The sequence below is a fragment of the Canis lupus genome, chromosome 29 (assembly GCF_011100685.1).
Source record: "Canis lupus familiaris isolate Mischka breed German Shepherd chromosome 29, alternate assembly UU_Cfam_GSD_1.0, whole genome shotgun sequence".
Classification (NCBI taxonomy): Eukaryota; Metazoa; Chordata; class Mammalia; order Carnivora; family Canidae; genus Canis; species Canis lupus.
In genome coordinates this window covers 14,967,526-14,993,070 of record NC_049250.1, presented here as the reverse complement: position 1 = coordinate 14,993,070, position 25,545 = coordinate 14,967,526, and the positions used below count along the sequence as shown (strand labels likewise).

At 37.2% G+C, this 25,545-nt stretch overlaps 1 protein-coding gene and 1 long non-coding RNA gene across 17 annotated transcripts in view; one reads left to right on the top strand and one right to left on the bottom strand.

Moving 5' to 3' along the window:
• LOC102153932 overlaps positions 1-19,759 on the bottom strand; it is a 31,331-nt gene extending 11,572 nt beyond the window's left edge. For 2 of the 14 annotated variants that reach the window (XR_005381017.1, XR_005381010.1), the window contains exons 1-8: positions 19,664-19,759; positions 19,213-19,348; positions 17,011-17,059; positions 14,497-14,606; positions 12,791-12,829; positions 9,127-9,278; positions 6,882-7,127; positions 1,008-1,190 (exon numbers count right to left, since the gene is read on the bottom strand). This is a non-coding gene — a long non-coding RNA (uncharacterized LOC102153932). The other 12 variants (XR_005381019.1, XR_005381009.1, XR_005381014.1 and 9 more) reach the window with 11 other exon arrangements.
• Positions 1-25,545, top strand: part of CYP7B1 (cytochrome P450 family 7 subfamily B member 1) — a 174,405-nt gene that overhangs the window by 113,383 nt on the left and 35,477 nt on the right. The window contains exon 2 of one of the 3 annotated variants that reach the window (XM_038579397.1): positions 3,713-3,824. The exons of the other annotated variants lie outside the window; for them this stretch is intronic. Within the exon in view, the coding sequence (XP_038435325.1) occupies positions 3,775-3,824 (50 nt within the window). The 5' untranslated portion in view covers positions 3,713-3,774. The remainder of the gene's footprint in view (positions 1-3,712; positions 3,825-25,545) is intronic. 3 annotated transcript variants of the gene reach the window in all.

Below are 25,545 nucleotides of genomic sequence, written 5' to 3'. Positions count from 1 at the left end.
ATTCCTTGGCTATTTAATGCATGTTTTAAAACTTGGTATTTAGATCTAGGAGGCCCTGTCCACAAAAGAAGACAAGTGAATCATGGCTAACCATATTTCAGGAGCTTTGAAGTCTGACTCAGAAATGACTGCTGTTGATTTAGCTCCTGCAAATTCCTGAGTGAAGCCCCCATTTATTTAGTCATTCATTCATGTAGCCATTTTCTTGACTATTTAAGTGTCAAGCACTGTGTTAAAAGCTGGGAAAACAGAGATAAATATTAGACACATCAGTAGGCATTTAGGAATAATTAGTTATACAAAATGAATCAATATATGATTCTCTGTCACCATCTATTATAAAGAAATGTGTGTAACAAAATAATTTATTTTTTATTTTTTATTTTTTAAAGTTTTTATTTATTTATGATAGTCACAGAGAGAGAGAGAGTGAGAGAGGCAGAAACACAGGCAGAGGGAGAAGCAGGCTCCATGCGCCGGGAGCCCGACGTGGGATTCGATCCCGGGTCTCCAGGATCACGCCCTGGGCCAAAGGCGGGCGCCAAACCACTGCGCCACCCAGGGATCCCTGTGTGTAACAAAATAAGGATACAGCCTCCTCACAACTATTTATGAAGTATCATTGAAAATAATCATCTTCCAGCAAGGAGAGGGTGGTGGAGGAAAATTTTTTTTTAAAAAAGAAAAAGGCCCAGAAGAAGCTGACTCTTAAATGATATCTTGAAGAAGCCTGCCAGATGAGCAAGAAAAATAAAGAAATTCTGGATATAGGAAAGAGAACGTTTCAGAAATTGCCTGTGTTCTAAAATTGCTTGAGCATAAGAGTAGAATGCAGGGAGGAGAAGGAAGAGGGGAAGAGGAAGCGATATGGGTTGGTAGACGTGAGGTGTTAAGAAAGGCAGAGTGGCAAGGAGAAAATACAGAACATGGTTTGAATCCCATCTCTGCCAATTGATAATTGCTTTGTGACCTTGGAAATCACCCCAAGGTTTCATTTCTTCACCTACCACAATGCAAAGCACACATCTCTTACAGGGTTGAGGTAAGAATTTGTAGCCATGTGGACATGTAGGAAGTGCTCCATATTCGACTACAATAATTTTTCTTTAGCGAATTTGTGCTTCATTTGCTTGTTGAGAAGAGTCAAGATTTCAGTTGGCGAAGTGGCACCGTTTGCATTCATGTTCTAGCTGAATGGGAAGAATAGAATTGACTTAGGATTTGAGTCAGCTGCTCATCCTCTCTGAGCTTTTGCATCTGTAGAATGGTCAGCAATAGAACTTACCTTCCCACCTTATTATGAAGATTAAGTGAGATTGTGAACAGCGTTTAGCATTTAGTACCGTGCCTAACTCAACAGGAATCTCTCAGTATATGTTAGCTATTGTTCTGACTCTCTTGATAGGGGTGAGGTTGAAAGCAAGGAGATCAGCAAGCAAGGTAGGGCCAGGCCTTGTGAGATGGGCTGCAGAACCAGATGTTAATTTAAGAATGAAAATCAACAAGCCTACTATTCATTGAACGTGGAAGATAATCTCGCTGTTGATATTCTTTTCTTCACAATGTGCTTTTTCCTCTCCAGAATAAAAACTGTCACTACATTTATTTTTCTAAAGTATGCATTTCGTATTAAAGGCATACATTTCCCAAACAGTCAGGTCCACATTCCCTGAATGTCCCTACAAATGAACCATTGCAGTTGAGCGTCAGCTTAAAGGAAGAGGTTACTTTGAGTTCAATAAAATTGGAACAAGTACTAGAGACCACAGTTGGATTTAACAAATCAACAGAAGTCCAGCAGAAGCTGTGACTTCCAATCTGTACCAGATCTGCCCCCTTTACCCTGCACACAAATTTAAATATATTAAAAGGATTATTAGCCACATTAAACAGTTTAACAGAAATCAGCCTAAGTGACGAAACCATCTGGATATAGCTAGGATCAACTACTCTGGCTCCACTATAATAAAAAAAAAGTTGAAATCATCTCTGGTTCTCAAAAAGAAGGACACAAACTAAAAGCTGGCTTCCTTGCAAACAAATGGCAATAAATCGTATCGGAGTTCTTGAACTAGCAGAAACTAACTTTCAAGAACACCAGCGTGGCCATACATCGAAGATTTGGCTGTTGTCATCCAAACATTTACAAAGTCCTTTTTAATCTTGCAAGGACTTTAGAAGAAACCTACAACATTTGATCTAACCTCTCATGTTCAGGAAGGGCCGCCGTTGTACTACTCAGACTTGCAAGAATATGTGTGAATTACAGTCTCCATTTTTGCACTTAGCAGTTCCCATGAAGGCTTTGCCCTTGGGGCACCTGGGTGGCTCAGTGGTTGAGTGTCTGCCTTTGGCTCAGGTCAAGATCCCTGGGGTCCCGTATCAGGCTTCCCACAGGGAGCCTGCTTCTTCCTCTGCTTATGTCTCTGCCTCTCTCTGTGTGTCTCTCATGAATAAATAAATAAAATCTTTAAAACAAAAAAGGGCTTTGCCCTTTGTGCTTACATAAGACCCTGCATATTGCTGTGAAGGTCACCAGTTTTCATTCTCGTTTAAGTTGAAGAGCTGCAAATCATCATAAATCCTCTTTCACATCTGTAGTACTCCAGTAAGTTTCTCCTGGATTTTCTGAAGATGTTAAAGTGTTTTTCAACCTCTCAAGTGTTAGCTGTGTGAGTTTTCTCATTCATTATATTTTCCAGGTTATATTCTTCCCTCATAGCAGCTCAAGAACTAAAATGATAGCCTAGATTCTAGAGTATTGCTCAGTAAAGTGTAAGTACCCATTCCTTGGTTCCTGAGTCCTTCTAGTTAACCTGGTATGATGCTCACAGAATGTGATGAAAGAAGCATTACCTGCTTCTCCCTCTTATTTGGAAGGCACCTGGTGATCCTTGACTCCTTATCCCTTTGTATGTTCCCCTCCCTTTGAGTATGGGCTGGTCTTAGTGGCTTGCTTCTAACAAATAGAATACAGCAGAAATACTGGGATGCCATTCTAGCATTTGGCTACAAAAAGATTAGCTTCTTTAGGCACTCACTCATTCACTCTTGCTCTTTTGGGTCACTCCTTTTGGAGATGCCAGCACTTGTGACACAAAGCAGTCCTATGGAAGGGCCCATGTAGCAAGGGACCAAGGTCTTGCAATGACCCTACCCAAGCAATCCTTCCAGTGAAGGATCGTCCACAGCCCCAGTCGACACTTGAGTACAATTTCATCAAAGACTTTGAGCCAGAGGCACCCTAAACCTTGCCTTGATTCTAGATTCACAGAAATGGTGAAATAAAAAAAAGTTTATTGTTTTAAGCCTCTCAGTTTGGGGGTGATTTGTTATACAGCAATGATAATAAATACAGAGGCTAAGACTATAGATTCTGTAAACATAATATATGCATGAAAATCTTGCCTGAATCATGCATTAGTAAGTGGCCAAGGACTACTTATTTAATTTTTGTAAGCCTCAGTTTCTAATCTATAGAAAGTCTATACTAATAATAGTACCTTTTTCATAAAGATGATTATTTGGGAATTAATTGAGATAATAATATACATGAAGTGCATGACAGACCATCTGGCTCATAGAAAGCCCTCATTGAATGTTGTTTTATTATTATATTTAATGCTTACCACTTTCAGACACTGATTTTTGCCTAGAGTTCTGTCCTTTATCTTTCCATGACTTATCTCTGGGTGGTTCTCTTTTACTCCAGGATGTTACTTCCCACCTATGTACTCGTAACTACCAAGCCTCTGCACCTCCTACAAATTCAAGATGTATGTTTGTTTCCTACTCAACAATTCCACCAAACTGTCCCACTCAAGGTATCTCAACTGAGAAATTCATTTACTTTTCCTCTCAGCCTCACACTAGCTATGGCTGCTATGTTGTCTTACTTAGGAGAAGCCATCATCTAAGAATCTTATTCCGAGTATGAATAGCCAAGATTGTGATAATCCTTTAAAACAATTACTGCAAGCACACAGTGCTCAATGTACAAAGATATTAATCATAATGTGCTAACAATTAGGGACTGTCTAAGCATCCATCAATAGAAAATCAATTTTAAAAAAAGAAAATCAATTAAATTATGCTCTAAATAATAACATTTATTTAGTCCTTGCTATGTGGTAGGCCCAATGCTAAGAGCATATATATATATTGTGTCACTTAAATCATAGCAAGCCTGTTTATATTCATATTCATGGAATTCACACAGCCTGTTTTAAAGGATGCTAGAGGTATAGATTTACTACTATAGAAAGATACTCATGATATATTATACAATGAGAAAAGAAAATTATGAAAGATACATAGAATAGCAGAACATTAAAACACATCTATGTACAGATGTGAGCATATATATGGTAAATAATTTTTCATTATAGGCACTTTGCACAGTTTCAATATGCACAAATTTTCAGTTACCACGATTTAGTGAAGTAATGCCAATTCCACACCAGCGCAATTCAAATGTCGGTTGTTATGGTATATTTCTATGAAAAATAAGGTACAGAGTTCATTTGTAGCTCTTCAACCCACAAGTCACTATGTAAATAGCATGCACATTATGATAGGTGACCAGTCACATCATTCTTTCAAAGTCAGTTGGTGATCAGTTTCTGCACACCTGTCATTCAGTTTATACAAGTGTATAGTTGTCTTGCCACCTGGTCTTCAGGAGAACACTTGGGGTACTTGAAAGCGAATGGACCAAGAAGGGTGAAAGTGCAGCAAAGAGACAAAAAGTGACAGAACTGCAAGTGAGGTGTGAATATAATGTGAATGGAGACAGAGCAGAAATGTCAGCACCACCACCATCTGGAGGTTCCACGTGGGCAGCAATTCAGTGGATGGGACCTAGCAGCACAAAGGAGGAGAGGGGTTGTGATGAGCAGATATCTCCCAGGTGAAGCAACCACAACAAGTAACTTCCTTCCCATGAAAGGAATTCTTGGGGTTATTTCACAGCACTGAATGCACAGAGGATCTAATGTTCGATGCTGATCCAGAAGGAGAAAGGAGTGTGACAATTGGCCAGGGCATAGAAAAAAGATGCTCACACCATATCCAAATGCTGTGACAAGAAGAGGAAGGCAACCACTGGTCAAACGACTCAAACTTCTTCTGTAAAACAAAGTTACTTTTCAGTGTTTCTAATGTTTTAAATTACAGCACCCTAAATAAATATCAATGTTACGATTTTTTTTTCATATCCCTGTAGATTTATGGCCGACAGTAAGAGAGATTTTAATGCTTTGACCAAATCTTTTAAGGATCCTAATAGTCCCCAGCAATAATTAAGATAATTTTGCACAGTTTTATTTTACACAGTTTTATGGTCCTATACTACTGGGAGAGCAAGAGTTGTCTGCATATGTTAGTTAGAGAGAGAGAGAGAGAGAGAGAGACCCCTGGGTGACTCAGTGGTTGAGCATTTGCCTTCAGCTCGGGTCATAGTCCCGGGGTCCTAGGATCGAGTCCTGCAATGGGCTCCCCACAGGGAGCCTGCTTCTCCCTCTGCCTATGTCTTCCTCTCTCTTTGTGTCTCTCATGATAAATAAATAAAATTTAAAGAAAAAAGTCTTTAAGATGTACATTAAGATGCTAATGATACTGTTTTGGAATGGCTGGATTACAGGTGACTTTTAGTTACCTCCATTTTGTAATGTCTCTACAATGAATATAGATTTCTAAAACCTAATCTAATCATTTAGGCATTTCTTCTTTAACATACATTTTTTTTAAAGATTTTATTTATTTATTTATTCATGAAAGACACAGAGAGAGAGGCAGAGACACAGGCAGAGAGGGAAGCAGGCTCCCTGTGGGGAGCCTGATGTGGGACTTGATCCCGGGACTCCAGGACCATGACCTGAGCCAAAGGCAGATGTTCAACCCCTGAGCCACCAGGCATCCCTTTAACATACATTTTGAGTCCCTACTAATTAAAGGAATTTGGCAAGTGCTGGACATTTAAGGAAGAGAAAGACATGGTCCTTCCCAGCAGAAGGTCGTGGAATAGTGCCACCGTCTGCCACATTACACAGGATTTTCACACTGCATGCCAAGTATAGTAGAGGCATCAAAACCAGTGAGAACACCGTAGAGAGAGCCCTAACTGCCTACAGAAGTTGGACAGGGCCTCAGGCCTTTTACCCTCCAATGTTTTACCCCCAAGGAAAAATGGATCCTAAATGGCCACACTATTTTATGCTGGAAGTTAGTAAGATCCATAACCCACTTTCTAGAAAACCCACTTTAGTTATAGGGCTCACAGATTAAAAAAGCAAAGTAACAATGTAGGGTAAAAGTCCACTGAATCTCCTGCCAAAAGTTATTCAGATACTTGTTTTATCTGCTTCCTTCAGTCGTTGAACCTCGACCAAAAGGCATCTCACGTTGGTTTGTTTTGTTTTTGCTCTACACGCAGTTTTTTTTAGAAAAGCCAAGCCTTTGTAATCAAAACTCTGAATAGCAAGGAGCACTGAGGCTATTTGGTCTGTTCTGGGCCTGGGGATGTAACTATCACAGACTGCTTCTGCACTATTCCAGTGCATTGTCACTGTTTGTGGTTTGCTTTCCATTTTGAGAGTTTCTAAATGTGTTTAGAGAGTTTAAAGTGTTTGTGGTGGCTTAAAATTCAATGTCTTCCCCAATCTCACTGCATTTGTGAGGTCACCTTGTTATTAAACTAACAACACCAAGTAGGGATACTTCCTAACATCAATAAATGGAATTCAGAAACAAAAAATCTGAGTACTGGATGAAAAACCTGTATGATTGGGGGTTTTTCCCCCCCTATCTCTTCCCTGAATTCTTGTTGGTTAGAATGGTTTTATCTTTGATTCTGTGGCCTTATTTAGAGCACTTCCTCCTACCTCATATATTGAGGTACGATGGTAAATGAAAAACCTCACTGGTGTCTTGGCAAATGAGGCCTCCCGAGGTCAAGAGGCAATTGTGTGGTCAAGAGGGGGGATCCCTGGGTGGCGCAGCGGTTTGGCGCCTGCCTTTAGCCCAGGGCGCGATCCTGGAGACCGGGGATCGAATCCCACGTCGGGCTCCCGGTGCATGGAGCCTGCTTCTCCCTCTGTCTATGTCTCTGCCTCTCTCTCTCTGTGTGACTATCATAAAAAAAAAAAAAAAAAAAAAAACAGCTTTAAAAAAAAAGAGGCAATCAACATCAAATCATCTTGTGAAAAAGTTAGCCCTTTTCTAGTTTGCTTTCAACCTTATGAAGTCAAGGACTGAGTATCCTCTGTCCATAACACTTGCTAATCTTCCTTTTAGTTCAAGAATAGGTTCTCAGCTTAAGTTTTCAGCAGACTAGCACATTTAGCTAGAATTTAATATGGTGTATTTAATGTGGTATTTAATCTATGTGGTGGTAATTTATTTATCTAAAAGAAGTGGGCCCATTTAAAGAAGGATGCAAAGAAAATAGTATGAGCATATGTTTCATGGATATGGCCAAAAATTTTACCAATGGATTCTGAAGAAGTAAAGTTTGGGAATATCAGTAATTTGGAAAAATTGTAGGCTGGGTCTTTGTAATTTGGGGATGGTTGCAAGTCATAACATAGCTATATCTCAGTATTCTCATCAATGGATAGGCTAAGTTATATGTGATTCACAATAATAGCTATCATTAATAGAACCTTTCTTTTAAAGTTGACATGCTCCTAAATATTTTATATATTTATATTGAGTCTTCACAACCACCCAATGAGGGATTAGCCCTACTTTGCAGAAAATGGAGCCAAGTTACAGAAAGATTTTGCCCCAGAAATATCCATTGAGTGGGGTGGAAATCAATCAAATCCAGATAGGCTCCCGATCTTGTGCTCTTAGCCTCCAAGATTATCAACCTAGGTTCTCTAGAAGCATTGCAATATTTGTTTTGAATTCCAGAGTCTCATATGTTCATCCACTTCCCCTAGATTACCTTCCAGCAATACCATTTTATTTTATAGAAATAGCTTCAGCTATTAGCATCCTCATTCATGCATCCTTGGAAGTTTGACAGTTGATGGCTTTACAGTATGGAATCTACCAATCACTTACTTGACTCTCCCATATCTCATTCAGCAGAGATTGCAACATGCATTTTGGAGAGTTAAATTTTTAGAAAAAATGTACACTATCTGATAGATAAAACATGGGTAAAGTATTTCAACACCTCTCACTAAACTGATTTTTTTTAAAAAACTGCTTTTAACATTACCTTCTTATGATATGGCTATTATTATATCACAAGAAAAATAATTATTACAGAGTTGCCAGTGACTAGCAAAGGCTAGAACAAAATAAGAGGAATTGAATACTAAGTTCCTACTTCACAAAAATATAGCAATAGTAATGAGGAGGGGAGGGCATTGAAACACTGCTTAGCAAGCTCAGCAGTTAAGTAACATGTTAATGACATGTGTTGAGAAAAGATGTGAGTATATCCTGCAGGATTGTGAATAAATCATTCTGGAAGTTGCATGTTTATTTTGGGATTTGAGCAGAGTGTTATGTGACCAGGACAGGTACATTCAGCAAATATCATTGTATTTCTGTTGAGCAACAGTATTCCTTTGGTGAGGGTATATGGACACTAGATACAGAGGGAAGAGAAGCAGATGCATGGATGAGGGTGTTAAATTCAATAGAGGTTAATGATAAGGAACAATGAATTACAGAAGCTTCTGAAAATCTGTAATCAAAATAAGAAGTGAGCTACAAGTAGAAACTGTAATCCATAATAACGCCATCACAGTGTATCTTAATTATTTGTTTGTATATAGCTAACACCTACCTCCATCAACCCTGAGCTCTCACAAGAAAATCCTGGGACTCTTATTCTTCCTTGTGCCCTTGTCATGTGGAGTAATGTCCGACACAAATTGAGTACAGAGTAATTGTTTGAATTAATAAATTGATTGATTCAGTGATTAATGGATGACCCAACTAAGTGAGATTGCTACAAGTAGCCAAAATTTATTTGACATCATTGGCATCTAAAGGGAGTCATATAACAGGATAAAACACAATTTCAGGACCCCCTGTGATGGTGACCAAATTAAGGTAGAAGATTTTCAGGAACAAAAACATGCATATTAGTATAAAACAAATACATACCTAAATGATTTATATGAAAGTTGATATTACATGTATGTTGCAACAATTCATTTTAATATATTCATTTTTTAAAAATCACTATCACTAATGTTGGAGAGCAGTATATTTAAAAAATCTTCCTGATGGTTCTGTGATGAATCCAGGGTCAAGTACTATTGGATTAAAATTGGGGAGAAGAAAAATAACAGGAAGACACATTTAAGGATCATTCAACAAGGTAGACAATAGGTAGAAAGTAGGATAATGGGTCGTGACCCAATAGTGGGACTTGAAATGGATTTAGTGGCTTCTGGCAAACATTTAAAAATTTAAATAGAAAATAGCAGAGTACATAACACATAATAAGAATAAATATTGTTTTCTGTCTCTATATATGTATATATCCATATATGTATATGCATATCATAGTGTACATGTTTGACAAAAAGGTGTTTATAAAACATTGGTTTAGGATGATGGGAGTATATATCAACATTTTTATTTTGCAGTGTGAGATCTGCAAAGTATCATATAGTCCATTAATAAGACCATTCTTGGGGCACCTGAGTGGCTCAGTTGGTCAGGCATCTGCCTTTGGCTCAGGTCATAATCCCAGGGTCCTGGGATTGAGCCCCGTATCAGGTTTCTTCTTCAGTGGGTAGCCTGCTTCTCTCTTTGCCCCTCATTCCACTTGTGCCCTCTCTCTCTGTCATGCTCTCTCTCTCTCTCTCTCTCTCTCTCTCAAATAAATAAATAAAATCTTAAAAAGAAAAAGAACAGTCTCTTTTTGTTTAGCTATTGTTTCAGTCATCTTTGGCTAGGTTACACTACAGTGACAAAGTAGCTAGGTGGCTTACAACTGAAAGATTATTCATTGTTCAATCTTTTTGTTCAACGTGAGTCATAGTCTTCATTCCAGCTTCCAAATCTAAGGAGAATCTCCGTGTGGGATATTTTTAAAACTGTGTAGATAGGAAGAGAACATAGTAGAACTATATGATGGTTCATAAAGCTTCTGGTGGGCAGTAGGATGTGTCACTGCTCTCAATTTACTGGCCAAGGAAAGTCACATGGTTAAGCCTGGCATCAATAAGGCATCAATGAATAGTGCCCCCGAGGAAGAACAGTGGGTATTTTGAACAGTATGGCAATTTATCACAGCCCTTAAGCAATTTCCTTGAAATTTTATGTTTGAGGGATATCGAGTCCTCGTACTTATTTTTTGTAGGAGTTAACTGAGATTTTGGTAAGAATTAGTTTGCCTGAGTCCTTTTGGGTACATACTGCTGGTCTCTCTCAGAACTGGGATGCCACAAATCATTCAGTCTTCTGTCACTTTGCTACAAACAATGCAGCCCTCTGAATTGATGCTATTGTAGTTGAAAACTTTGTGAGACTCAGATGTCCTCATCTTTTCCTGTTCTTCAGATACCTAATGTTTGGCCTTGTATTAAACTTTGATCTACTGAAGGTGATTTTTAAAAGCAAACATTAAACTAGACTAAGATTCAATTTAAGAAATTTTCTAGAGATACTCTTGGAATCTGGAAATGCAGAATAGGTATGGATAGGTGGTAGAATTTGGAACTCTTTAGCTACCAAACTCTGGCTGGTACCAACTGGCTCATTTTGTTTCCAGAGAATTAATGTTGTTTCCAAAAATTAGCTCTCGTATGGCTCATTCAGGTAACCAGCATTGAATATGGAAATTAGATTTTTGTTCATACAAGTTTATTACATTATAGTTTATGAATCATAGTGGCTATGTGCCAGACTCCCTTTCAAGCTAAGCAACCTCTTCGCTATGTTATTCCAGCTGAGTCTTTTATTTGAAGTGTTTCTTCATCTTGGCTCATTTAGCCACAGACAGAAGTTGCCCTATGGGAGATAACATCTTATGTTTATTTACTTTATAGGATGATCACCTTTGGGCTCATTGCAAGAGCAGAACATATCAGAAAAGAGAAAAATCTGATTTCAGAAAGTCAGGACTCCGTTAACCTTGACATGTGCCTATCTTTCTTTGAGTAGTGTGATACAGAGAAAACAAATCATTGGATTGGGAGTCAGGAAACCTGGACTCTGATCTCTTTTGCTGGTTTGTTGTGGTGTGACTGGACAAGTTATTTTACTTCTCTGCTTCTGTTTTCTTATTTGTAAAACACATGATGAGTCTCCCCAAACTTCCAGTTTCAAGACCCTATTCTACTTACGGAGTTTTGTGGAAGTCATAGATGGCTCAGCATAATCGTTAAAGGAGTTTTCTGTTTAGAAAATATGAAATAAAAATATATTTCCTCATATTTAGAAATGGTACGAAAAACAGAAAACCTACTGTTTAAGTTCTGTTAAATGATCCTTGCTTTTTCTCTGCTTAATGACAAATTCAAATTTAATTTTTGGCATGATACATTTTTTAAAGACTTGTCTGATAATTGAGATATTTAACTAATCATACAAAATATCTTTTTTTTTCCAGCAGGCTCATTGAGATATTTACATATCATTAAATTCATTCACTTTAAGTGTACAGTTTGATGGGTTTATTAAATTGATACAGTTGTGCACCCATCATCGTAGTCCAGTTTATTTATTTATTTATTTATTTATTTATTTATTTATTTATTAAGATTTTACTTATGTATTAGAGACAGAGAGAGAGAGGCAGAAACACAGGCAGATGGAGAAGCAGGCTCCATGTAGGGAGCCCGACGTGAGACTCAATCCCAGGACTCCAGGATCACACCCCCGGCTGAAAGCAGCACTAAACCGCTGAGCCACCGGGGCTGCCCCATAGTCCAGTTTAGAATACTTCCATCATCCAAAAAGTTTCCTTATGGTTCTTTGCATTTAATTCCTGTTCCTACCCCCAATCCCAAGGGAGAACTAACTTGCCTTCTGCCTCAATTTTTATCTTTTCTGGAAATTACATATAACTAAAATTATGTGCCTGGCTTCTTTCTCTTAGCATAATGCTTTTGGGGTTTATCAGTACTGTTGCATACATCAGTGAGTTGTTCCTTTTTCGTTGCTGAATAATATTCTGTTATACAGCTATCCCAGCTTTTGTTTATCTACTCACTAGCTGATAGACATTTGAATTGTTTCTCATTTTGGCTATTATGATGAATGCACCTGTGAACATTCACATATGAGTCTTTGTGTGGACATATGGTTTTACTTCTCTTGGGTGAAGAGATACCTAGAATTGGAATTGCTGGATTGTACTATTAGTGTATTTTTAACATTATAAGAAATTGCTTGCCTGTTTTCCAAAGTGATTGTACTATTTCATATCCCCACAGGCAGTGTATCAAAGTTCCAATTTTTCTTCATCTTTGCCAACAGTACATTCTTTTTGATTTTTTTCCATTTTAGCAAGTGAGTAGTAGTATCTCATTTTAGTTTTTAATTTCCATTTCCTTAAAAATTAGTGATGTTCAGCATCTTTTCATGTGTCTGTTGGCCATTTGTATATCTTCTTTGGTGAAATATTTATTCAGATTTTTTGCTCATTTTTATTGGATTGTCTCCTTATTGCAGAATTATAAGACTTCTTTACGTATTTGTCCCTAATTTTTAAGAGATTATCCCTGCTATTAGCATGCATGTGTATGCACTCTCACACACATATATAATATGCATTTATTTACTTACATAAAATTGTATATATATACATACTTACATGAAATCCTTTGGAAATAACAGAGTAGAACTTTTAATTCTGGGAAAGAAGCAGAATTAATTTTAAATGGTCGTTAACAATCATTAAACGAATATTTTGAGTAGTCACCTATAAGCTCTCAATATGTAGAATGGTCATTTACAAATCAAAAAATGGTTTCTGTTTTTTTAGTTTGTACCCTATTTAAGGAGAAAAAAACACCTTCTATAAATGTGTGAGTCCTGTCAAAATTATGTATTTCTGAGGAGGGATGAAGAAGTATCTGAGGAACTAGAAGGAGAGAGCTACAAGTCCTTTTTTAATGCTTTTTACTCTACCAGGAATTAAAACATCTGCTATATGAAGGGTGGTCTGTGGAAAGAATTAATGTTTTTCTGACATTGGCATCACTTTAAGTCACGATTCAAAATAAAGTTGCATGTGCACATGTGTGTTCCTGTGTGTGCATGCATGTGCATGCATGTGCACACATACACACACTTCCCCCATGAGAAAAAAGAATATATCTGTACTTCAGGTTTTTCTGCCAATTCTTCCTATTCCTTCCAGCCCTGAAACAAGATAATATCACTTATAGGAGTGTTGGACTAATTTTGGGAACAGTGAAATAATAAAATCCCTTACTCCACCCTGCAATTCTGACAAATTTGCAAACTGTACAACCCATCATCTGTTCCTCTTTCTGACCTCTTATGCCAGACTTTCATATTGTGATATCTTCCATCTATTCTCACCACTGTACGTAGAAATGAACTCTAAAATTTTTTATAACAAACATGACTGCAAGTGATTTTGGCAATAATCTCCAAAAAACTATAATTAAGACAAATTCAAAATTGGTTAATGTTAACTCTTTACAGAAAATGTGTTTACATATAGTTGTATACAGTGTTCTATTCCCAGAGTTCCCAAAGCAAAATTAAAATTCACGAAAAGTTATAGCCTCATCCATTTAAGTAGCAAAGATAAGTCGTTCATTAAAATGACTAGGTCCCTTTCCAGTTACAATATGGTGAAGTCCATCAGCCCCACCAACACCCACGCAGCAGTGTCTCTCATGAATAAATAAATAAAATATTTTTAAAAAGCTAAGGATCATGAGACACTTAGGAAAGTTCCATCTTAAAAGAGAAAAAGCACAGCAGAGAAACAAAAAGAAGAGCCTTGTAGGAAACACAATTTGGAGACAGAAAAAACAACTCCCCCAAAATTATACTTAGTAGTCTTAGATAAGAGAAGAAATTGCATTCATAAAACAAGAATGGAATTTAATTTGTATAATGTATAATCAGAGAGCACAAAAGAACTCTGAGAAATTAGAAATCTAAAACTACAAATAAAATAATCTGTGAAAGAGATTAAGTCAAGAAAGTCTCTCATTAAATGGAGCAAAAGAAAAATTGATGGAAAATAGGAGAGCTATATGAAAATTGCAAGACCATATGTCTGACCATATTGAGAGAGATTTTAGAGAGTACTAAAAGAGATTGATAGGAATTAGTGGTGGGTTCACAGAAAACAAAGCAAACACAAAAATGAAGAAATTGAGCACGCTTTAATAATGATTATGGTATAAATACTGAAAATTGACTTTACAAAACAGTGGGAGAGTGCACATAAGAGAGGATAGCATGAGCAAAGGACATTTGCAGTGTATTATGTTTAAAATAAGTAAGAGGTTATCTTCAATTTTAGAAATTGCAAACCTTAGTGATTTCTGTGTATAAATATGATGCCGAGTCTTATATGTTCCATGTTGTAATATTAGTGATGATGGATTTCCTGAGGGAGTCATATGCTCCTTTTATGTAGTGGCCTAAAATCATAAGGCAAAGTTAGGAACCAATCTTTGGAAACGAATAGTATTTTTCCCTTTGAAAAGCCCTCTCATTCATGACAAAATCAAAACATTGCCCTTCTCAGTGCCATGTGCTATGTTATAAATACAGAGATACTATTAACTTTTCCTATGCTAAGAGTTGACTCAATGTAAAATATGGTTATGAATTTTTGCATTCTGAAGCAGATGTAGCATATGGTCATCAGGCCTTTTACTAGCTTCCCACCTCGGCAAACTGGAGTACCCTTGTATTGCCTTTTCTATGGTTCTGGTAAGCTGTGCTTGATTATTTCAGTCTAAACCTTCAGAATGTGAAACTTCGTGTCTTAATTGGCTTTACTTGTTGAAATGTCACTTGATAACTTGACTATGCATTTATGTGGGCATTGATCTCTATATTGTCATTACCAAGGCTTTCTGGGTTAGCCTTCTGGTATGATTCAGTTTCCACAAAACTGTGGGTTCTGAGTTTTGATTAAACATTTCAAAATCAAGCAATTTAATCAAATGTAAGAAATGATGAGTTAATGGAATTGATATCTCTTCCATGAAGTCCAATCAAATCTCATCTGTAAAATAAATTAGCAACTGATCATCTCAGAAATTACAAATTCAGTTGCATGGTTTTCTATTTTAATTAAAGAGTTGAAATAACTTTCAATTATGAATCGATTTCCCTCTTTCAGAATTGTCTAGGCTGTTTAAACATTCTTGACTGACTTTCTCCTAATGATGCAGTGCTCTTCTGAGCCACTTTTGATCCTTTAAGTGTGTTTGCCCAGAGAATACAAAGCCCGAAAAGCTAGAGTTACTTTCCAAGTGGATATATGGTTCTGGTGCCCCATCCCCTGACCAGCGAATCATAGATTGTAGCCCTAAACTAATACCTAAATTAGGCAAGGAAGTATGCAAGCAAATGAAAAAAAAATCTTAAAAATTGGTACTCAGTTGAAAACTTGGGGCACCTGGATGGCTCAGTGGTTGAGCATCTGCTTTTGTCTCAGGTTGTGATCTTCAAGTCCTGGGATCCAGTCCCACAGGGAGCCCTTCCTATGCCTGTGTCTCTGCCTCTCTCTGTCTCTCATGAATAAATAAAATCTTAAAAAATAAAAAAAAAAAAAAAACCTTTTAGGAAAGAGAAATCAGGAGAGAACCACAATTGGATTTGTATTTTAGGTGATCTCAGGTAGTGATATGGAGATCAATAATAATAATAACAGTTAACGTTCTGAGTGCTTCCTGCATGCAACTCATTGCCTGCAGTTCTTTACATGGATCAACTTATTTTTTTACATGAAGAATGCACAGCAGAATATCCATTTTACAGGTGAGAAACTCGAGGCACAAATTGGTTAAGTAAATTGGCCAAAGTCAGCAAACTACTGGTGGTTGGTAGTCTGAACCATGCAGTGTGGCAAGATCAATCAGGAAGCTATTGCAATAGTGCACATGAAAATGGATGAGGGCTTGAACTAGGCCCTGCAAACCGAGGGTCAACTTCATAAAAAAACATCTTCCAGTGTTGTCGTCATTGTGGGGCATGCCTGAGACTCAGTTAAATTCTAAGTGATAATTAGTATATGTGTGTGTGTGTGTGTGTGTGTGTGTATGTGTGTGTGTTTTAAACTATGTCTTGATATTATTCCAGTGGTGCCAACCTGGGCATTCCTCCCAGATTTTTTTTTTTTAAAAAAAGGCTCAATCATAGACTTCTCTGAAATCCTACATAGATGTGGTTTGGCTTCTTATCCAAAGAAGCACTTATAAATCACTCAGTTGATCAAGGCATTAGTACAAATCTGCTAATGGAACGGAGTTTACAAGGCACGTTCCACAGACAAAGCTTTGTTCAGATCATACAATCACATAGATGAACTGACAACCAGAGGTTCAACTGAAATATGGCTTGAAAAGTTACACTTTCAGGTGTGAGGATATAGGCATGTTTATATTGGTTTTGCTATGATTCCATGCTAATAATGGAGAAATTTGTGACCATTCATCATTGCTTGCTGTTACATTTAATGCTTTGATCAAAAGTGCTTGAACAGTGATATCTTTCCTACCAGGAAACTAAATCAAGTTTTTTTTTTTTTAATCAAGTTTTAAGTCAATTGCCATCCTGATAGAGCCAAAACATTTCAAGAGTAAAGACTGCAAAGGTAACAGAACTTTCTAGAGTAGTACAAAAGTTATCAAAGAGCAGAGGGTTGGATCACTGAAAAAGTGGCTTTTTTATCTAGGGATTTTTCATTTATTCTCTGTGAGGCAGAGGTTGTATGAACACCAGATGCCAATCACACAGCACCAGTGGATTTGCAAGATTATAAGACTGGGGGAAAGTGAAGGTTAAGCACAGGGTACAATAGAGATTACTTACGGTAATGAATTGTATATTTTTTCTAGACAGAGTTGGATTAATGTCCATCCTGAAAAGAGATTACAATAGTTCTGAATCTTGCAGCAAACAATTAAGCAGATCATCCATGTTCAACATGTGAATCAAAAGTCCTAAAGAATATATGATTTATCATATACAAGGAGAAAAATTAGCCCACTACCTAACTGTAAGCACGAGATACCCTGGGGTGTTGTGAGGCAATGGAAGCAGTGTGCTCTGTGCCGCAAAGTTTCTTTGTCCGAGTGCAGCCTTGAAGAGATCGGGGAACTCAGTTGTCACAGTCCACTAGTTACAACCCCATTGGTAAAGAGCATTCCTACCTTTCATGGCTGTCACAGAAGTCAACTCTGCCTGCCTCATTAGTATGTCACCTGGCCTCTGGTGGAAGTAATGAGGTATCCCAGGTGGCACTGCGTGTCCATATTTTGTGCGGTTACAGAATCTGACCCCAATGTCTGTTCTTCATTTTTGGGATGTGGGTGAGGAGAGTGCTGTTTGTCCTTATGGTGAATCTCAGGCTGATTCTTTACTCACCCGATTAGGAATGTTGATCTCATTTTTTAAATCTGTCTTTGATTCATTTGTAGAGTATACTTTTTTGCCATCGACTACTTTTTTAGAAGATAGTACCTTCTGTACGTGGCTTTCATCTGACCACCAAAAGAGCATTTTTTTTTCACACTGAGAATGGCACATTGCTTCTGAGATTCTTCCCCCAAATGTTATCACCTCAATCTTATCACGAGAAAACATCAGACAACCCAAATTGAGGGACGTTCTACAAAATGATTGGCAAATATCCTTCAAAAGCAGTATGCTTGTGCCATGCAAATTAGAAGATACCAGTAACCAAACCCCCATAATCTTACTACCCAGCAATAATGACCATCGACATCTTCAGGTATACCAGATCTTTCTCTGTGTGTTTATATTCCTTCCCACATTTTTGGGGGGAGGGAAACAATATTATGCTGTTGTGCTTATGGTTACTTAACTACTTAACTAACTTCTTTATTCTTTATTCACTTAAAGATATATTGTAGACAAATTTCTTTGAAAAGTCAATATTGACCTACTCTTTGAGTGTCATATGGTGACCTATGGTGTCTCTGTCTATGGAAAAGGACTCAAAGCAGATAATCTCACAGCCTTCACATTATGCCATTGCTTCTACCTGCCCCTCTTCATACTGTGAAGCCAGTGGACACCATTAGCTCAGTCCACCAGAGTCTTTGTCCCAGGGGAGTAACTCCATGTAAGGCTTTTAGCTCTTCATCTTCATGAGGTGCATTCATTCATGGAATTATCATGATTTGCTCTAATACACCTTTCAGTGAGATTGAGGATGAGAAATGTCTTTATGGAGAGCCCCGGTGGATCAGCGGTTTAGCGCTGCCTTCAGTCCAGGGCATGATCCTGGAGACCCGGGATCAAGTCCCACGTCAGGCTCCCTGCATGGAGCCTGCTTCTCCCTCTGCCTGTGTCTCTGCCTCTCTCTCTCTCTCTGTCTGTCTCTCATGAATAAATAAAATCTTAAAAAGAAAGAGAGAGGGAGATGTTTTGAGCAGGTTTTCATGCTAAGGACAAGTGATTCACTTCACAAGAAGTGAATATGGTTATGTTCTGCTCAGTACTGCTTTCCTTGATCCTTTAAGTTGTCTATCAAAAGGGATCTGCTCACCAGAGTATAAAACATTACTGTCAGACTCCATACATCCACCATGAAGCCTTCTTACTTTTGGCCTTGGAAAGAGTTCCAAGGAATCATAAGGAAGCTGCCACACGTTATCCAACTTATTGCCAAAGGAGAATTCATTGCTGTAGCCAAAGTCTGCAGCCTTGATGTTCATGTCAGTTTCCAATAGTTAGTTTTCTGCCTTTAAGTCTATGGACAATACCTTTTTGGTGGCAATATTTTGCAGCAGACATTCTCAGCAGAATTTGCCTGGGGTCTCTTTCTCTTTCATGCTGCCATGATCCACCAGGTAATTGGATAGCTCTTCCCTACCAGCTATTGACAAGGTAGACTGTTTCTGTCTCCATCACTTCAAATAATTTCAAAATGTTGGTGTGATCCAAGGCCCTCATTATTTTGACTTTATAGGGTAGTTAACAAGATTGACTTGTTAATGATTGTCATGATCATCTCTTTCCCAATCAGATGTGTTGGGCCAATTTTACCTTGGCAAATATATCCTTGCCGATGGTAGTTGCCAATAAGGGTCTTTTCCTCAGCAGAGATGGCCGAGAGGCCTGGCAGTGTGTTGCACTTACTTGGAAGCAGCGTGTCCCAACATCAGCTTAAACCTGGGAAAAGCTGGGGAGAAAGTTGATCCAAATTACTTGAAAATCACTTTCAAGGCCAACTTGAAAAAACTGATCTTTATGATGGAATTGACATAATGCCAAAGAAAAATAAAGGTAAAAAAAATTAACAAATTAAATTTTAAAAATGCAAAAAAAATAAAGAAAATAAAAAGATTAAAAGAAACTTCTTTTATTATCAAGCTTTTTCAGTTTTTCTTTAAAGTAAAAAAAAAAAAAAAAATATATATATATATATATATATATATATATATATATATATATGCAAAATAGATAAAAGCCCTGCAGTGCCAAGGAAGAAACTAACTTGGATCAAAGTCCCCTCAGGTCATTGAAAACCAGCTTCCTGATCTAGAACGTACAAAATCCTCAGTCCTGCCAAGGTCTTAATAGGTGCTTTAGGATTCCTTAACAATGGCTCCTTGTGAGGTCATAGCAAGAAATGGGCCTCTTGCAGCTGGGGATAATCCACAGCAATTTTCTCACTTTATGAATTACCCTATACCCTCAAAAACTTTTTTTCAATTTAAATTCCAGGTAGTTAACATACAGTGTAATATTGTTTCAGGTGTACAATATAGTGATTCAACACTTCCAGGGATCCCTGGGTGGCGCAGTGGTTTGGCGCCTGCCTTTGGCCCAGGGCGTGATCCTGGAGACCCGGGATCGAATCCCACGTCGGGCTCCCGGTGCTTGGAGCCTGCTTCTCCCTCTGCCTATGTCTCTGCCTCTCTCTCTCTCTGTGACTATCATAAATAAATTAAAAAAAAAAGAAAAACACTTCCATACATAACCCAATGCTCATCAGGTCAAGTGTGCTCCTTAATCACCCCACTTATTTAACCCATCCCTCCAGCCATCTCCTCTCTGGCAACCATCAGATTAGAACTCTTTACTCTGAAAAAATTACTGTATTTTTAATCAATTTACGCACTGCCCACTACCGATACTTTAGAATTGCCCGTCTTTTTTTAAATGTACTTTTTTGAAAAATGGAAACTTCATATCAGTTTCCTGCTTAAAACTTATTATTATATATAGATATCTATATCCATATAGACAAATACACTTTATTTTATAGAGCAGTTTGAGGTTAATAGAAAAATTGAGAGGAAATCGTAGAGCTCCCTTATACCCCCTCCTCATCTGCCTACTCCTGTAGTTTTCACAAATATTAATATCAGTAGTATAGTATATTTGTTACAGATGAGCCAACATTCACACATTAGTATCAACTAAAGTCCTAGTTTACATCAGGGATCATTTTTGTGTTGTATATTATACGGGTTTTAACAAATGCATAATGACATAGATGCATCATTGCAGTAACATACGGAATAGTTTCACTGCCCTAAAAATCCCATGTGCTACACCGATTCATTCCTCTTTCCCCCAAACCCCTGACAACTACTGATCTTTTAATAATCTCCATAGTTTTGGCTTTTCCAGAATGTCATATAGTTGTAATTACAGTATGTAGCCTTTTCAGATTGGCTTCTTTCACTTAGCAATATGTGGTTAAGGTTCTTCCGTGTCTTTTTGTGGCATGATAGTGCATTTTTTTTATCACTGAATAATATTCTACCAACCAGATTTACCACAGTTTGTTTATCCATTCACCAATTGAAGGATATCTTGATTGTTCCCAAGTTTTGGCAATTGTGAATAAAGTTGCTATAAACATTTGTGTGCAGGTTTTTGTGTGGACACAAGTTTTCAACTCATTTGGGTAAATACCAAGGATCACAGTTGCTGGGTCATATGGTAAGAGTATGTTTAGTTTTATGAGAAACTGCCAAACTGTCTTCCACAGTAGCTGTACCATTTTGCATTCCCACCAGCAAGGAGGGGTTCTGTTGTTCCACATTTTTGTCAGCATTTGGGGCAGTCAATGTTTTGAGTTTGGCCATTCTAATAGGTATGTGGTGGTAGCTCATTGTTGTTTTAATTCCCTGATAATACATGATGTGGGGCATCTTTTCATATATTTACTTGCCAGCTGTATGTCTTCCGTGGTAAGGTGTCTGTTCAGATCTTTTGCCCATTTTTTAATTGTTTTTTTTTTCCTCCTATTTTTGAGTTTTAAGAGTTCTTTGTGTATGTTGGTTATTAGTCCTTTATCAGGTATTTGTTTTGCAAAGATTTCTCTCCTGGTATCAAGCATGGGGTTCCATTCTCTTAACAGTATATTTTGCAGAACAGAATTTTTTAACTTTGATGAAGTTTTTTCTTTTCTTTCATGGGTTGTACATTTGATTTTGTATCTAAAAACTCATTGCCAGCCCCAAGATCAACTAGATTTTCCTTATGTTATTTGCTAGGAGTTTTATAGTTTTGCACTTTACAATTAGATCTCTGATCTATTTTGAGTTAATTTTTGTGAAAGGTATAGAATTGTGTCTATAGTTATATTTTTGCAGGAGGATTCCCAGTTGTTCTACCACCATTTGTTGAAAAGGCTATCCTTTTTCCATTGAATAACTTTGCTCCTTTGTCAAAGATCAATTGACTATATTTGTGTTGGTCTGTTTTGGGGCTTTCTCTTCTGTTCTACTGATATGCTTGTCTATTTTGTCACCAATACCGCACTGTCTTGATTACTGTTGCTTTTAGTAAATATTGAAGTTGAATGATGTCAGTCTTCCCACTTTGTTCTTCTCCTTCAATATTACATTGGCTAATCTGGATCCTTTCCCTTCCCATATAAACTTTAGAATCAGTTTGTCAATGTCCACAGAACTATTTTCTGGGATTCTGATCAGGATTGTGTTGAATCTATAGATCAGGTTGAGAACTGACATCTTGACAATATTGAGTCTCCCTGCTGATGTGGATGAGTTAACTTTCCTTTATTTAAATTTTATTTGATTCCTTCCATCACAGTTTTATAGTTTTTCTTATGCAGACTTTATACATATTTTGTATACCAAGTATTTCAGCTTTATGGGTGCCAATGTAAGTGGTCTTGTTTTTTTATTTCAAATTCCACGTATTCATTGCTGGAAAATAGAAAAGCAATTTACTTTTGTGTATTAACCTTGTATTCTGCTACCTTGCTAAAATTGCTTATTAGTTACAAGAGGGTTTTTTGTTGATTCTTTGAAACTTTTTTATAGACAGTCATGTCATCTGCAATAAGAACAGTTTTAATTCTTCTCAATCTGTATGCCTTTTATTTCTTTTTCTTGTCTTACTGCATTAGCTAGGACTTCCAGTATAATGTCAAATAGGAGTGGTGAGAAGGGCATCTTTGCCTTATTTCGGATGTTAGCAGGAAAGTTTCTAGTTTCTCACTAATACCTACGATGTTAGCCGTAAGGTTTTTTGTAGATGTTCTATATCAAGTTGAGGAAGTTTCCTCTAATCCTAGTTTTCTGAGAGTTTTATCATGAATACGTGTTAGATTTTATTAAATGATGTTTCTGTAACTATTGATATGGTCATATTTTTCTTCTTTATCCCTTTGAGGTAATGGATTACATTAATTACATTCATTGATTTTTGAACATTGAAGCAGCCTTACATATCTGGAATAAATTTCACTTGCTTCTCATATATAATTCTTTCTATACACTGTTGAGTTCAATTTACTATTATTTTATTGAGGATTTTCACATCTATGCTATGTTTATTGATCTATAATTTTCCTTTTGGTGATGTTTTTGTCTACTTTAGTATTAGGGTAATGCTAACCTCATAGAATGAGTTAGGAAGTCTTTTCTCTGCTTCTATTTTCTGGAAGAGATTATAGAGAATTGGTAGTATTTTTTCCTTAACTGTTTGATAAAATTCACCAATGAGATCTAGAGCTGCTACCTTCTCCTTTGGAGAATTATAAATTATTGACCCTATTTATTTCCTAGATGCATATTAATTGAGATTATCTATTTCTCCTTGTGTAAACACTGCGGAGGCTCTCATAAGGCTGGGTCCTTAGATTTTATATCACAAGTTAGTTCTTGCTCAGGCTCCAGGAATGAGTCAATTACCTTTTCAGTGTCTCTCGAAGGCTGTAGAAGCAGCTTCTGCTCCCAGTAAACTATGATCTTCTGTATTCACCTGTCTCTGTAGCTTTCAGGGCAGTGGTTTACGCCCTGTGGCATCAATTTTCCAATGAATCTAAGAGGAGTTGTTGATATTCAGTTTCTTCAGCTTTTTTCTTGTGGTGAAGATGGGAGTGATGCCTTCCAAGCTCCTTTAGATAGCAGGGAAGGTTGACAAAACAGTTCATACGGAGAATAGGAGAGCAAAACCACTTATGTGCAACTGCTTCCAGCATATGAGTAGCCGGAAAAATTAATCCTGCTCTGTATATCAGCTATTTCAAATACTCTCTCCCAATCAGAATGGTAAACCTATAAGGTTGATACTATCATTATTTTCAAGTTAAAACAACAACTGCATGTCTACATAGCTCGTATACTGGATTTAAAACTTCCCAGTATTAGATAGGCACAAATGTAATTTTCTATAACTGAACTCAAATTTCTCATGAACCCCTATTTCTGCTGATGGCAGAAAACCCTATTTCTAGTGAAAAGTAGTTCCAGTCACTTTGAGTTTAAAACTTTTTATCCTTTATCTGCATATTAAATGAGATTTAGGGTTCTCCCTTCCCCTTTTCTGTTGACCTGGAGAGTCTTGTTGTACTGATGTTTGTGTGGTCATCTTTGGCTTCCCAGCATGCCTCCTGGCTAGGACTTTGAGTGTGATCCTCCAACTTTGCATCCCCTTCTCAAGTGCCCCCACTTGGTAACCCCCACCTAGCTTCCAGGCAATGCATGTGATTCTGTGTTTCGTTGGCCCCATGTAAGCTCTCACAGAGGCTTCAGATATGCCAGCACCCTGCAGTGCCTTCTACTCGCTCCTCCTTTTTTTGGATCTTCCATCTCAATCCTGCAAAGAAGCCCCTTCTCCCCGGTACCCTGAAAAACATATTGATTCTCAATTATCCAGACTTATGGGAACATATTTAGCATCCTCATGCCTGCATTGAAGTCCAGGAAGGGTAGAAAAATAGAGAATGATTCAAAAGTACAGTTGCAAGAGACACTCTGAACCAAATTATATTATCCAATTAAGTAGCTTCTAAATTAAGTCAAGGAAAGGTAAAATAGCAGCTTCAAAAGTTCTTTGCTCAACCCAAAGTTTGTTCAAAAGGTTGGTATTATAATCAGATACTGCAGTGCGCATCAGTTGTGTAGCTTCTGAAATTTTAACAACACGTGCAAAGGAAAATATTAATTAGGAATTTTTTTTTAATTATTAAGGCATTGTTATAGATATCAGATGACCTAATACAAATATTTTATGCCTTCAAAAACTTAATCAATGCATAATTTTTTTCCTGAATTGGGGTACATGTATAAAAGTTGAGTAACCATGTATAAAGGTTGAGCAACTACTTACTTAAAGGGTTGTTAACAATAACTCGGATTCCTAGCATAGAACGATCCCAGGAAAAGTAGAATAGAAGAAATTTCTTTTTTTTTTTTAAAGAAATTTCTTGATAAATATAGATTGCTGTGTAAAGTGCTGTCCTTAAAATGTCTAAGGGAACAACGCATGATAGGCCACTCACAAAACCTATTACCTATTTATTTAACTAAAGATATAGCATAAAGACAAACTGCAGCTATTATCAAAAATGAAGTATACTGTGTTGGTTCACCTCTTTAAATTTTATATGCTTCTTTTTAACCAAAGGAAAATGTCTAAAACATCTTTTATGTTTCATTGCCATTTTATGTATTTAGACTCTTCTCCACTATTTGCTTCCAGATAAATTTAGACTGTACTTGACATTTTTCATAAACTTCAAGATGTGTCCCACTATTTGTATAGAAGAAGTTGCAAGTGGTGATAGTTGTTTATGCATAGAACTTGGGTTTAATCATTGAAAATCTTTGTACCTCTAATTTGTATAACTTATAAGACATTTCCTTCTAGTGTCCTACCTAAATAGTAAAGAGGATGTTTGAGGAAGTATATACTATTGGAGTGGGTGGGGTTAAGTGGGGGTGTGGGAGCATGAGAGAGACAAATAACAGTAGTTGTACTTGCTATATGTCAGCAGGTCTTTCTGGACCATTATGGTGATGTCTTTCCTCTCTAAATAATTTTTACAAATATACTGATGAAGACAGATTTCTGTTGCCTATCTTCGATGAGTCATAGAACTAACATTAT